The 15,022-nt window shown below is 44.7% G+C and overlaps 1 protein-coding gene across 1 annotated transcript in view; it reads left to right on the top strand.

Moving 5' to 3' along the window:
• LOC147463804 (putative metal-nicotianamine transporter YSL6) overlaps positions 1-15,022 on the top strand; it is a 114,662-nt gene that overhangs the window by 60,673 nt on the left and 38,967 nt on the right. Inside the window, exon 2 of the mRNA XM_086491198.1 lies at positions 5,663-5,835. Coding sequence (XP_086347324.1) covers positions 5,663-5,835 — 173 coding nt within the window. The remainder of the gene's footprint in view (positions 1-5,662; positions 5,836-15,022) is intronic.

Genomic DNA, 15,022 nt, shown 5'->3' with positions numbered 1-15,022 from the left:
CGGTGGTGTGCTTCCAGGATTCAGATCAATAGTATGGTCCTCAAGACGAGATGAGAGTAACTCCCCTGGCAAGCCTTCATGGAAACAATCAGCATGTGTGTACAGAAAATCTTGGCGTTCTTTGTCTAGTTCAGACATGTTCGTTCGATGTTCATCATTCAATTCCTTCAAATAGATCGAGTAAGCAAAAAGACTGGATTTCATTAATTTTGAAATGGCCGAAGCCGATACAATAGGGACGGACTCGCCTTTCAATTTTACATGTAGTACAATTTTTCTGCCCTTCTCATTCGTCAAAGTCTCTTTCTTGGCCCGATAGTCGACCACAACGTTGTTCTTATGGTACCAAGGGATTCCTAGGAGGATGTCACATCCTTCCAAAGGCATGATGTAAAAGTCGTCGTGCCCTAAATACTCCTGACAATGTAGACAAAGTTTGCCAATGACAGGCATAATGGCTACATCCCATCCAGGGGCCGCTAGAATTGCTAGCCCCATCCTGTCAAGCGTAATCTTGAGCCACATCGCCAATTCTGGTGAAATGAAGTTGGCCTTGGCTCCTCCATCAAAAAAAATAAGGGCTTCCTGATTTTTCACTTTGCCCCAAGCTCGGTAAAGTTCTGTACTTTCATCTAACTGGCTTGGGTCGGTTCCCATGCAATCCGGTACAAGTCCTGCTTTCATCTTGCCTTTTCTGCCCCGTTCCTCTACTGCTCTAGAACTCTCTGGCCTGTCTTCAGTCTGTCCTTGTTGTGCCTTTTTGGGGCACTTTGCGGAGATGTGCCCTTGTTCCCCGCAACCAAAACACTTCCCCTCTTTGAAATAGTTAGCCCTTTCTCTAAGAATCAATCAGGGTCGTGTATCTTTCTTTTTCTGGGGATTTTTTTTCTAATTCTATTGTCATTGTTTGAGGTCTATCTGGTCCTTTGAGTCAAGATTTCATCAGTGGGGTAGGTCAAAATCCCTGAATGTATCGAGAACCCCCGTTTTGCATGACCCATTAGTCGTTGAATAGAGTCAGACTTTTGTTCAAGGCAGTAATCTCGGATCTCTGGAGGAAATCCACAACAAAACCGCTCAATCTGTTCTTTAAAGGTGACCTTCTTAAATGAAGAGGTCGGTAGAAAAGAATCCTCAAAACCTCTCGCAATATGTGTCCAAAGAATCTCCCTTGGTCATCCGAAGATGGTTCCAAGCGGTTCTTACATCTCGTTCGTACTCCGGGGTCAACCAAGAAGAAATTAAGAGCCGTTTGAATTTCAACCACTTGACTGGGGCTTCTTTCCTTTGAAGAAGAGTGGACCACCATGTTCGAGCATTTCCTTTTAAAAATGATGCAGCCCTTCTGTTCTTGGAGTCCACCCTCTTTAAATTCCTTTGCCTTCTTGCTCTTATCTTCAAGGAAGTCGTATTGGTTGGCTCTGTAAAAGTGCTTCTTCTTCGCATAAGACATGTGGTCGTCGGAGTTCGAACTGTCAGAGGATGACTCCTTCGTAGAGCTATCAGAAACTGGACGGAATCTGAGCTTGTTCTTTCCAAAGCTTTTCTTTTTGCTTCGCTTCTTGCCCTTTCTGTCCTCCTCACTCGAGTCGGAAGAGCTAGAAGAACTGTCAAAAGAAGAACTGGGTAGTCCCTCAAAACGCACACGCTTGTTCTGCTTTCTTGCAGATGCAAAAGAAGATTGACGGCCCAAGTAATCGGGGTAGTCAGTCCCCTTCTTCAATTGCTTTTTCGATGGATTCTTTGCATCCAAAAGCTGACTGATCCGGGTTTGAACCACCTCTTGAAGTTCTTCTTCAGTAAACATCCTCGGAGTAGGAGGTTTCTTGATTGCCCGTTTGATTGGTGGTTCGGTGGCTTTTTGCCACTGAGTATGCACTTCAGCCATGAACTGCTGGGTCAAAAATTTTGCAAACTGGGCATCTTTAGCAAACTGAAGCATCTGCTCTGTGCTTGCGTCAACCTGTTATCGACGTTGCATCTCCAAAAGTTCATACTTTGTAGGCCGAGGTGGCCCTTACTCGTCTTTTGCTAAATCGCTTGAATTTGCCGTATTACCTCCTCCCGCCTTAGCGGTTGAAGAAGAGGTCGATTGATTCTTTTCAGAATCCATAGGTGCGCGAGAAAAAGGATCGAATTTCCCGGTAGAAGAGAAATCGGCCGTGCTCTGATACCACTATAACGAACTTGGACACCCAAAGTCTAGATTCTCTCGCGATACAGCAGAGATTGGCCCCAAAGACTGGCACCCCTTTCGATATTTCTTTTATATTAATCTTTGAGCAAATTACAACTCCCGCAGGTGCTCGCTCTCAGACTCTGCGTCCAGATGCTCTGAGAAGTGAGCCCCCTTGGGTCACTTATAAAGATTACAAGGGTTGCTAAAACCAGAGCTCCAAAAGCATTAAACTCAAAAGCAATGAGCTCCCAAAAACAACTTGTCAAAAATCTTCCAGTAAAAAGCACCAGTGCTGATTGCAGAAATCTGTACAGCTAGGCCACGCCAGCAGCCAGCGTAGATCGCGGAAAAATCCGTACGCTCCCACGTCAGCAAGTCAGCGCATTTTCCGGCAACTGTACTGTCTGCCACATCAGCAATTCGTACTGCCTGTCCACGTCAATAGGTCCCCCAGGGTGCTGCCACGTCATAAATTTGTGACATTCGTAATCAATTTATGCTTCCTCAGTGCCTGGGAAACCTACAACATGTGGTGTCTGTGTTCTGCTTTGTTCTTGGAGAAGACGATAATGTCGTCAAAGGAAGACGATAATGTCGTCAAAGGAAGTGCCCACAAACGATCGTTGGTCTCTGAAAATTCCTATCCATCATGCGGTTGACTGTAGCCGAAGCATGTGTATGGCCAAATGGCATCACCAAATATCATACAAACTCAAAAGTAGTCTTGAAAGATGTCTTGTAGACGTTTCGAGGAGCAATTTGGATATGATGATAACCACTCTTCGGATCAATTTGGCTAAAGCAACTAGAACCCTCAAGTTTGTTGAGTTTATCATCGATCCTCGGAATGGGGAATTTATTCTGGTTCATTATGTCTTCATTTTGGGTCCGGCTAACTCTGTAAGGTGGCCGGTTCGGTGATGCACTACCGGGAGAGGTAACTCGCTTGGTAATCATCATTCAGTTCTTTGAAGTAAATCGAATAAACAAAAAGACTGGATTTCATAACGGACTTGCCTTTCAGTTTTACATGAAGTACAATCTCCTTGCCCTTCTCATTCTTCAAGATGTCCTACCTTGCCTTGTAATTGACCACGACACTGTTCTTGGAGAACCAAGGGATTCCTTGGAGGACGTCACACTCTTCCAAAGGCATGATGTAAAAGTCCTCCTGCCCTAAATACCCTTGTCACGTAGTTTGCCAATGAAAGGTGTAATAGCAACGTCTCGTCCGGGTGCCTCTAGAACAGCCTCGGCCAATGGCCCCATTTCCTCGGGCATAATTCCAAGTGAAGTCGCCAATTAAGTTGAAATGATGTTGGCCTTGGCTTCTTCATCAAATAAGATAAGGGCTTCGTGCTTTGCACGTTGCCCCATGCTTTGCACAAGTTCAGTGCTTTCGTTCAGCTGGTCAGGATTGGTAGTCCCCACAAACTCTGGTACCAGTCTTGCTTTCGTCTTTCCTTTTCTTCCGTGCTCGGTTGCTGCTCTGTAACTCTCTGGCTTATCTTCTGGTGGTCTTTTGGTTCATCTTCTTTTCAAGAGTTCTGTCCAGCTCTTTCTGGGAATACAGGTTCCGCTTCTGGTGGGCCTTTGGTTCATCTTCTTTTCAAGAGTTCTGTCCAGCTCTTTTTGGGCGTACAGGTTCCGCTTTTTTTTTTTTTGCACTCGTCTGTCGTTTGAGTTGGCCATCTCGAGTAAATCTCATCAATCGGGTAATTCTTCAGGTATTTCGCAAATCGCGGGTCTCTAGAGTACTTGATAATTTTTTTCACACATGTATCAACCTGTAGTTGACATTTGTACTCCGCTCGGACAAACTTTTCGGCCAAGATCTTCATTCTTTTCTTCAGTTTCCGCTTGCCCACCGAGAGGTGTTATCTCTATCAGATTCTCCGCGAAAACCCATGTGTAATTTGGGGTTCTTTATGGCTTATGCCCTATAAGACAGAGCGATGAAGACGGGAGCGCGCCCGATGCGCGATGCAGTAAGAGTGGGAGTGCCTAATTTGTCCAAGGGTTGGGGCATGAAGATTCTTTCACAAAAGCCTGTGTGTGCTTAGGGTAACAGGCTTTGATACCATTGTAACAGGCTTGGACACTCATAGCAACACACGAACAAAAACTTCAAAATTATTGAACTTTAAGAGAGAGAGAGAGAGAGAGAGAGAGAGAGAGAGAGAGAGAGAGAGAGAGAGAGAGAGTCGACACGGTTCGACGTAGTTTTGTGCCCTGAGGTATTGGCCCCAAAGTCCGGCGCCCCTTTCGGTATTTCTTTATCATTAATCATTGTGAAGTACAACTCCCAAGGGACCTCTGCTCTCAAATGCTACGTCCAGATACTTTGTAGAGTGAGGCCCCAAGGGCTCTTATAAACAGTCCATGGGATGCCCAAAAGCAATCAGTTCAAAAGCTTTTTCACTTAAAAGCTCTCGTCCCCGAAAGAAAGCGCTGGAGATTCCCAAAAGCAGCCAGCATAATTTGCGGAAATCCGTACAGCCTGCCACGTGGCACCAGCAACGCAAATCGCGAAAATTCTATACGGGCCTGCCAGGCTGCCACGTCAGCATCCGTATGTTCTCGTCCCCGAAAGCAAGCGCTGGAGATTCCCAAAAGCAGCCAGCATAATTTGCGGAAATCCGTACAGCCTGCCACGTGGCACCAGCAACGCAAATCGCGAAAATTCTATACGGGCCTGCCAGGCTGCCACGTCAGCATCCGTATGATCTGCCACATCAGCATGTTAGCGCATTTTACGGAACTCCCTTTCAAGGTTCAAGCTTCTGTCTTTTAGGGTTTCGGGCCCCATGGCCGGTGCTTCATAAGTTCTTCAAGTTAGTCCGTTCAGTTTCTCTTGTCCACTTGGGTCATTTCTCTGCCAGATGGTCATGCCACGTCATCACTTTGTGACACAACCAAGCACCAATTGAACATCATGGCTCTGATACCATGTCCAAGGGGTAGTGGAAAAGTGAATCGAATGATGAGCAGAACAACAACCAATGCTACTCTCACCGAGTGTGAACACCCACATGGATTTAGGTGCTCTTGGGTGATACTGAAGCCACTAAGAAAAACTCACTCTTCTGAGCATGCCATTGCTACCCTCGTCATTGTCGTGTGTAGTTCTTGTAGTTTAGGTTGGTTGTGTCCTTTTCCCTTTGTGTTTCGCCCTTTTTATGTGTTTTCTTTGTTTGTCTCTGTATATTTTCTATTTTGTTTTTGGGTGTGTGTTTATGGGGGCCTTTGTGTTGTGCTTTGATGTCACAGCCTACGAATGCAGCCAACATTGAATATGATGGAGTTGATGGTTCAAGTTGTGACTTGTTTTATCATGTCGATTTTTTCCAACTTAAGTAGTGGTGTACACTGGTCATTTCAAGAATGTATACCCTTTTCTTTATACTTCTTTGCTTGCATATTTACATGCCCAATGAGATTGTATATGTGTAGTGTTTTAACCAATTGTTGTGTTTTAAACAGGTGGTTTTGGGACTTATCTCCTTGCAATGGATGAAAACACTTATAATCTCATTGGCAGCACATATTCTGGAAATAGAGCACAGGATGTTAAAAATCCTTCCTTGGGTTGGATGATAGCTTTTGCATTTGTTGTGAGCTTTCTTGGCATATTCAGCTTAGTTCCTTTACGAAAGGTAAGCTTAATTCACCTCGTCATTGATCCCGTACAAAGAAATAAACCCCCCCCCCCCCCCCCCCCCCCCCCCCCCCCCCAACACACACACACACACACACACACACACATACACACATTTTATTTAGTAATATCATTTGATTTACTAAGGGAAACCTCAAGACGAGGAAAACCCATGGGAAACATTACATGTTGTAAATAAAAAACAGTCAAAGTAGAGCTCATAGTGAAGAGGAGAGAGCTCATCCAAATCCCTAGCAAATGTAAGAGATTGGCGAAGGGAAGTTTTGAAAAGGAAAACATAATCCACTTGAACCTGCTAGAACATGAGATGATTGCGTGCTTTCCAAACTGTCCAAAGCACCCAGAATCTAACCCAATCAAAAAAGTATGCATACGGCCGAAGCCGCGGCAGAGGCACTCCAAAAATCCAGTAGTATCGGCCAAATTGTACCCCAGTAAAACGATTGCGAAGGCATGTAGATATGTAATCCACAAACCGCTACATGTGAGAACATAACCACATCAAATGTGGAAATATTCTCATTACCCGCACCACATCGAACGCATCTCAGGAGGTGTCACAAACGGGAGCGCATAACAATATAAAATACATTCGGATAAATAGACTTTATCACTTAGTACTGAAGCCAAAGGATATAGAGAGAAATAGATAGAGAGAGAGATAGAGAGTGAGAAGATCGACACAGTACTGCGGACCAGAAGATGGCTGGTCCCCCCCTCGTAATAGTATCTTTATTAATGAGGAGAAGTCTATACAAGCACTTGAACCGAACGTATTACCACGTTCGTTCTAGAATAAGACTTGATGGTTCCCGGAAGCCTCGGCTTCCGAATCCTAGGGCAAAACCCTATTCCAAGGAACTTCCGTTCCTTATTCCAATTCCTCGAGAATCAAGGTTCTTGCCTCTGGATCTCACCTTCCAGACTCAGGGCATGGCATCCCTGCAACTCTTTTCCAACTCTCTTTCCAGAGTCCTCTTCCCGCAGAACAACTCTGCTTTCCCGGACACGAAGTCCGTACTTGGGAATCCTAACTTCCGGATCACAACTTGAGAGACTACCTCTCTCCGATCCGTGGATCTACTTCCCAAACTCGGGTACGAAACCCTTGGGCTGATCTGGCTCTAGTTCCTCAGAGCGCTTTTCTCGTGCAGAGGCTCATGCCTTCCTCTGCTCCTACTCCCTCACGAAGAGAAAGTACACCTGCAATCAAATACTTAGAGATCATAACATGAAAATCGTACCTTCAAAGTCTCGACGCTTGTAACACAACTCGGTTCTCGAAAAAGAAATTCCCCGGAAGAGATCTCTGCATAGAAAATCCTCTCTTCCAATCCTACACACAAAAGAGGTGTATTCTCGGGTTCCTTCTCGTAAATCAGCCCCGTCTACGACGTTTATGGGCTGAAAACAGAGAAAAACAGCAGCTTGTCACGTTGGAAACATGCTCCGTGGGCACTTCTTCGTGAGGGAACTCGCGCGCTGAGTCTTGGCGACATCTGGTACACTTGGGGCAGCCATGGGCATCACCGGCAACGTCTTCTTTATGGCTGAAATCTGCAGCAGCATCTCCTCCTTGCAAAGATTGGTCCTCCTCAGAGAGGGCATGTGATGCTTTTATAGCTCCTAGCCACGAGGACAAATAGCTGCTCGCGTAGAGATTGGGGCCGTTTTTTTTTTTTTCCATTTTTTTTTTCAATTTCTTTTTTTTTCGCTGTTTTGCCAGAAAAATAGAGAGAGAAAACTCTGGCTGATCTGCTGCCTTATTTATCAGATGGCTGCCCACTTATTAAGTGGGCGGCCGGCGTATTTTAAAAATAGTATGAACCTGCCCAAAAACTCAATTAAACCTTATAAGTTAAAAACAATGCTTTCACAGCACTTCCCAGGCGTCCCTGGATGCAATCACATGCACAGTTGCAATGCAGACATAGACTTCCTCGCAGGAAAGCATCTGCTTTCCCGAAAAGCAATCCCGCTTTCTCAGAAAGCATCTGTTTTTCCTCGAAGTTTCCTTTGAACCCATCTTCATTCAAGTGCTTGCTTTTTCCTTGTGCACAATCCTAACACAGTTCGGAATTTCCTCCCGACTATGGATATTCCTTTTCCGATGCACCCGTCACCCACCTTGTGACGCATCAGGAATACCCATCACCTAGTCCTTTCCTACCGAACTTACGGTACAATCTCCTTCACGATGCTCTATGTCACGCATCGTATGACGCATCAGAGATGTTAGTTCCCGGATGGTCGGATACTTCTTTCCGATGCTCCCCGTCACCCATCCGATGTGACGCATCAGAAGTACCTAATCCTGGTGGCCTTACAGATATTCCCGTTCTCAGTGCTCCCGTCATTACTTTGAATGACGCACTAGGAATACTCTGTACTCGGATGTCTCCAGTAAGAAAAGCCCTCTCACTAAAAATTCCAATAATTCATTTAGAATTATTTTTCCTTGGTGTTCCAAGCGAGAAAACCCTCTCACTTATAAATCCAATAATTCATTTAGAATTATTTTTCTGTAAGATAAAGCCAATTTAGCAACATCCCTCTCACTTATAGACAGTTGTCCTCAAATGTAGAGGTCCAACTGAACTGCTGGGGAGAAACCGGAAAGAGAACTAGTTGAGCTAGTCCTTTCTCAAAAGAGAACTTAAAAATTAAATTAAACAGAAATTCAAAAATTCAATAATCAATACTTAGCTTACCGGTTCATGTCCTTCCTGTAGTACCTCGAGGATATCTTCACCAATCATCAAACTTACGAGCCGTGGAAGAACTCGTCATTCGCGTCTTTCCAACAGATCGAACGTTTCCGAGAAGAATAATCCTCCTAGAAATCAATCTAGGTATCTATCCTTGCGCATAGTCCTGCGCTGTTAGTTTAGAGGGTATTAAACCTCTTGTGTCCTCCCACATAGGGAATGCTCAAGTCATAGAGCATTAAGCTCGATGTCTTTCTTGCACAAACAAAGTTTGCGATCACCTTAAAGAAGGTTCTTGTTTCAGATTCTTTGTGCACGGCGTTACTTCCTTCCAATCTTTTCCTCTTGTAAGTTATTACCACCAGCAGTGTTTTCCCGACGCCCATTAGAGTCTCTTTCTTACATAATCATAAAAAATGATTCATCTTGCAAGCATCAATGACACCTTGCAAAATCTCAGGCAGATAGGATTCTAGCCATAGCATTTTCTGAACGTACGTTCAAATCTGGTTCACAATAGAGCGAACCTTCTTTGATTCTCAGGGATGTTCTCCCATATGTAATTCTTAGCATTTTGAAACGGTTGGCGAGCTATATACTTACGAACATAATAGTTCGAATTTATTCCAGCAGCGGCGTGTAAATGCTACTTGACCTGCTCATGGAGAAACATATACCGCAACCAAAAGTTGCTTCTGTAATGGTAAAAGCACATAGCGTACTCAATGATCACGATCATCAGAAAACCTCTTCTCCGTAGAGAAACTCGAATTCCTTCTACCGAACACATCTCAAATAGAGATTCTCGTGTCGGAATATCCTTGTGCGCAGAAAGGCGCTCGAGAGAGTATAACAAACTCTCGTCCAGTTCCTGGCATAGGTCTGCATCTTTGTGTGTTATCCATGTACTCAAAAGTGTACATAATTGTTAAGCTGTGTTAGAGTTTCGGTGAACCTTGGAAATTTCCTTCCCTTCGTAAGATCCTTAGAGCGAAGACGCTCAACTTGACGATCCCTTGGCTCGATCTTAGAGCAAAACCCGCTCATCAAATAATCTAGGATTTTAATCCTTGGATTCCTCAAGCACAGGCCGTGGTCGTCACTTGTTCCTTCCCTCGTAAAGAGAGTGTTCATTCACTTGTGCAAAAAGCACTACCATATCTTTCCTTACTGGGTAGGGGGTGTGGGGTTAAAGAGTACTCAAGCTTCATGAAAGCTTTTCTTTGCTTGAAAACTCAGAATGGTTCCTTCATAATTTCCTACCCGCAATAACAGGTAATTTGTTGGAGAACTACCGGATACCAGATCAATCATGGACCTTCCGGATGGTTAAGCAAAGCAGTTCATCGTATAAACAATGTTCTGACTCAACCTTACTCTCATAAACACTCGAGAGTGATTGTCGTGGTTAGACACAACCATACCTCGTGCAAAAGAGCAAACAAGCATAATGCACTTTATGATTTCCTCAAAGATGTAACTTTGATTAAAAACCTGCCCTCTCACTTAAAGTTCAAGGGTCTTCTATTCAAGAACTCAGGAGTTAGATTTAATTCTCTTACTCCAAACTTTTTGTGTTCAATGTTTCCCGTCCCACTGTGGGGATTAGATTCTATGTACACTGAAGTGTACACTTTCAGCTTGTATTGCTCACTCCACCATCTGCTGCAAAGTATCTTGCAAATGCGTTTACAAAATTCGGGCAAAAGTCCTTCGTTAAATTTGTTCATCTTTCCTTCCAGAGAGGATCAAGAATGGAGCTACCTTGGCAAGAGTGAACCACTACTTACTTTGACTCGCTCGTGTTCCTATTAGGCAAACCGATCCCAATCTTCTTGAATGCCTTCCTCAAAGCGTAGAGGAAAAAAATTTGTCGGAGAATTCAGCCTTGAATTGTTGTTGTAAGTTCCTTGCAGAGCTTTGGTATACCACCAAGTACTTGCAATCCCCTTGAGGTGTTTGGTCACATGTCTCACCTTCGATACTTCTCAGAAATTGCCGTTTGCAAAGGCAACTTCAAACTGTCGAATGAAAGCAGTAGCTTTCAGGAGATCTTCCCTTCCGTCAAAAGTATCAAACTTGACTGGAGTGTTCCTAGGTCTAGAGACCTTCTTCATATCCTTCCCGATATGACGGGATTTCTTGGCTATGGTTCTGGATTGATGTTCATGGATATCTTCTAGGTTCTGAAGTATCTTGAGCATTCCGCTCCTGAGATTCTCTAGGTTCTTGAGCATCATGCTCTTGTCGCCTTCTCAGAGAATCCCAAGTCTTGTGTCGCCTTCTTGCAGAGAGAAAACAATATCCAACTCTACGAGCTTTTCCTGCAGGACTTAGGTTTCCGCCTGCTTACTTCTCTCTTGGCTTGTCATGGCTTCTTCCCGCATCTTCCCAGAGTCGTCCTCCTTTACAGAGAAAGAGAGGAGACCATGCTCTGATACCACTATCACAAACGGGAGCGCATAACAATATAAAATACATTCGGATAAATAGACTTTATCACTTAGTATTGAAGCCAAAGGATATAGAGAGAAATAGATAGAGAGAGAGATAGAGAGTGAGAAGATCGACACAGTACTGGGGACCAGAAGATGGGCTGGTCCCCCCCCCGTAATAGTATCTTTATTACTGAGGAGAAGTCTATACAAGCACTTGAACCGAACGTATTACCACGTTCGTTCTAGAATAAGACTTGATGGTTCCCGGAAGCCTCGGCTTCCGAATCCTAGGGCAAAACCCTATTCCAAGGAACTTTCGTTCCTTATTCCAATTCCTCGAGAATCAAGGTTCTCGCCTCTGGATCTCACCTTCCAGACTCAGGGCATGGCATCCCTGCAACTCTTTTCCAACTCTCTTTCCAGAGTCCTCTTCCCGCAGAACAACTCTGCTTTCCCGGACACGAAGTCCGTACTTGGGAATCCTAACTTCCGGATCACAACTTGAGAGACTACCTCTCTCCGATCCGTGGATCTACTTCCCAAACTCGGGTACGAAACCCTTGGGCTGATCTGGCTCTAGTTCCTCAGAGCGCTTTTCTCGTGCAGTCGTGCAGAGGCTCATGCCTTCCTCTGCTCCTACTCCCTCGCTGGCTGATCTGTTGCCTTATTTATCAGATGGCTGCCCACTTATTAAGTGGGCGGCCGGCGTATTTTAAAAACAGTATGAACCTGCCCAAAAACTCAGTTAAACCTTATAAGTTAAAAAGAATGCTTTCACAGCACTTCCCATTTTTTTGAATTTTTTTTTTGTGCTGTTTTGTCAGAAAAATAGAGAGAGAAAACGCTTGCTGATCTGTTGCCTTATTTATCAGATGGCTGTCCACTTATTAAGTGGACGGCCGGCGTATTTTAAAAATAGTCTGAACCTGCCCAAAAACTCAATAAAACCTTATAAGTTAAAAACAATGCTTTCACAGCACTTCCCAGTCGTCCCTGGATGCAATCACATGCACAATTGCAATGCAGACATAGACTTCCTCGCAGGAAAGCATCTGCTTTCCCGAAAAGCAATCCCGCTTTCTCAGAAAGCATCTGTTTTTCCTCAAAGTTTCCTTTGAACCCATCTTCATTCAAGTGCTTGCTTTTTCCTTGTGCACAATTCTAACACAGTTCGGAATTTGCTCCCGACTATGGATATTCCCTTTCCGATGCACCCGTCACCCACCTTGTGATGCATCAGGAATACCGATCACCTAGTCCTTTCCTACCGAACTTACGGTACAATCTCCTTCACGATGCTCTATGTCACCCATCCTATGACGCATCAGAGATGTTCGTTCCCGGATGGTCGGATACTTCTTTCTGATGCTCCCTGTCACCCATCCGATGTGACGCATCAGAAGTACCCGTTCCTGGTGGCCTTACAGATATTCCCATTCTCAGTGCTCCCGTCATTACTTTGAATGACGCATCAGGAATACTCTGTACTCGGATGTCTCCAATGAGAAAAGCCCTCTCACTTAAAATTCCAATAATTCGTTTAGAATTGTTTTTCCTTGGTGTTCCAAGCGAGAAAACCCTCTCACTTATAAATCCAATAATTCATTTAGAATTATTTTTCTGTAAGATATAGCCAATTTAGCAACAAGAGGCCCCTCCTCTCGAACGAAGAAATTTACCACTTGGGAGAACCACAATAATACATCTCCACAAGAACAATATCTCTTTCAATGGAAGTTTAGCATGCCACACTTTCATGACTCTTTTGCGCACCATGTAACACCTTTATCCATATGCTATATCTTATTACAGTGTTCATGTAAGAATTGCGGAATACAATAAGGATCTAGTAGCAAACCAAAAACTTTTGATTAGCACACTATTACAAAGTAATAGTGTGCTAATCATTACACAAAGATGTGCTGTGTGCGTCAAGTGTGCACACCTTTCTACCGAATTACTCATGAGAAGGCCTCCTTATATAGATGTAAGGGAGCCTCTAAATGCCTATGTGCAGCCGCCCTTAGATAGCCAAGTCTAAGTAGGACTTTCCCATGCGCCCATGTGTAGCTGGTTTTGGGTAGACAAGTCCTCCTAGAAATCGGCCACCGGCCAAGGAAATCCGGCCACCGGCCAAAGATCACCGGCCGTCGACTATCGGCCAAAGACCACCGGCCACTAGCCAGCGGACGGCCATTTCCGATTGTGTTCCGACCGTCGTCCGGCCAAGATATCCGAGCGATAAGGAATATTCCCCCAAAGTTGGCCCTGAATTTGCTCCATACCATCCACGATCACAAATAGAGATCTCATCAGCGTGCAAAGCTCCATTGGCTTCTCCTCATATGGGGGCCTTACAAACTGTGCAGCATATATTGTGGTGGCAAAACTGAGAGAGGTGGGCATTGCAAGTATACCAACAGTTCCAATCACTAAGTTGATCCTCCACAACAAGCGGCGGAATGGGAGATCTAGAATCAACAATGTCGTTGATGATCTGCCATGTGTTTCTTTATGGGAGAGAAAGTATGCTTGTCTTGGAGCGGTTGAACAAAATTTTGATAAAAAACCAAACTCCAATTCAAACTTTCAAGTCTAAGCGAATTTCCACTCTCAGCATCTTTACCATTCCATGACAACTCCTTTGTGACTTGTTTCCAATCCACTACCAAACTGGAAGCAAGGGGGCAACCTAGAATCGTAGCTTCAAATTTTCAAAAAACAACATCCAAGTAAGAAGGCTGCCAATGGCCAAAGGTAGGTGTAGAAAGCGCATGAGAGCACAAAATAGCAAACATCAACGTCCATGGTTGCTTTTGTTCTACCAGTACCTATAACAATGTGGCCTTCCTTGCAATAACATGCAAACACAAATGTAGGATATTCAGATCTCCACTTTGGAGTACATATTTTATCCATAGCAAGCAATCGCAACCCCTTTTTATGAGAGGAAGTAGACGAAAAAAGATCCAAGATCTGAGACATCAAGGCCCGAAGTCGACGAGCTGGCCAATGCAACAAAGGTTAGTGAAATTGCTTATATGCTATCAAGATAGACTGCACTATTCTGAGCCGCACATGTAATGGCCAGGCAGACAATTTCCAATATTGTAATTTGAATTTGATCTTGCGCTCAACCCAATCCAAACATTTAGAATTGTTCACCGACCAAGCCAATGGGTATCCAAGGTGCCTCACTATCTGATCAGGCTTTATTATTTCATTTGGCCATAATATATAATGCAATTCCTGTTGGTGTAACGACAAAAGCTTAGATTTTCGGAAGTTTACATGAAGCCTAGCAGCCAACCCATAAATGTGCAAAGCATCCATGATACAACGAACATCATCTGGATGATTCTTAGGCAGCCGAAGAACTCGTAGCCACACGTGTTGGGCCGAGGGACAGTCCCAAAGACAGTGACGCTGACTCTCCACCAAATGGTCACAAGCTGCACATGTGGCCGAGAGACCACTATGCACTAACCAGCTCCCTACTGCTGTGGCTCTATGTGCGACGAGCCACTGAAACAAGGTGACTCGCCTCGGCTGTCTGGAGTCCCACAACCTCTCTCAAAAGTCTGCCAAGAACTCGACTGTGAGACCCTCCTCCTGTCAATGACGTGCTGCAGCGGGGAGGGCCTCTCTCTGTGCTGCTAGTATATGACGTCCCAGTCGAACAGTGTACTGAAAGAAAGGGACTCGTGGGTGGTCTGTAGAAGAGAAGGGGTCCCTCTATAGCCACTCACCAGGATCCCACTGTACTCGTGCGAGCGGACAACACTCCCAAGCCCATAGCCTCCAGTGTCCTGTCTCAAGAACTGCTGGGTCAGGGTCTATGACGCAGGTCCTCCCACAGATGCCCACTACTCGGATCCTTTGAAAACAACACTCTGCTACCTACGGGGCCTCTACTGCAACTCGCTTTAGTCGTCCCCCACCCTGAAGCTCGAAGAACAGGGCTGAGACAGACTCAGAGCAGGCCCTGACTGAAATGAGAACCTCCAGTCGTGTGAAG

Source organism: Adiantum capillus-veneris, chromosome 2 (genome assembly GCF_014529385.1).
Source record: "Adiantum capillus-veneris isolate H3 chromosome 2, ASM1452938v2, whole genome shotgun sequence".
NCBI lineage: Eukaryota > Viridiplantae > Streptophyta > Polypodiopsida > Polypodiales > Pteridaceae > Adiantum > Adiantum capillus-veneris.
Note: the sequence above shows the minus strand (reverse complement) of the source record. Positions and strands in the feature narration are given on the sequence as shown.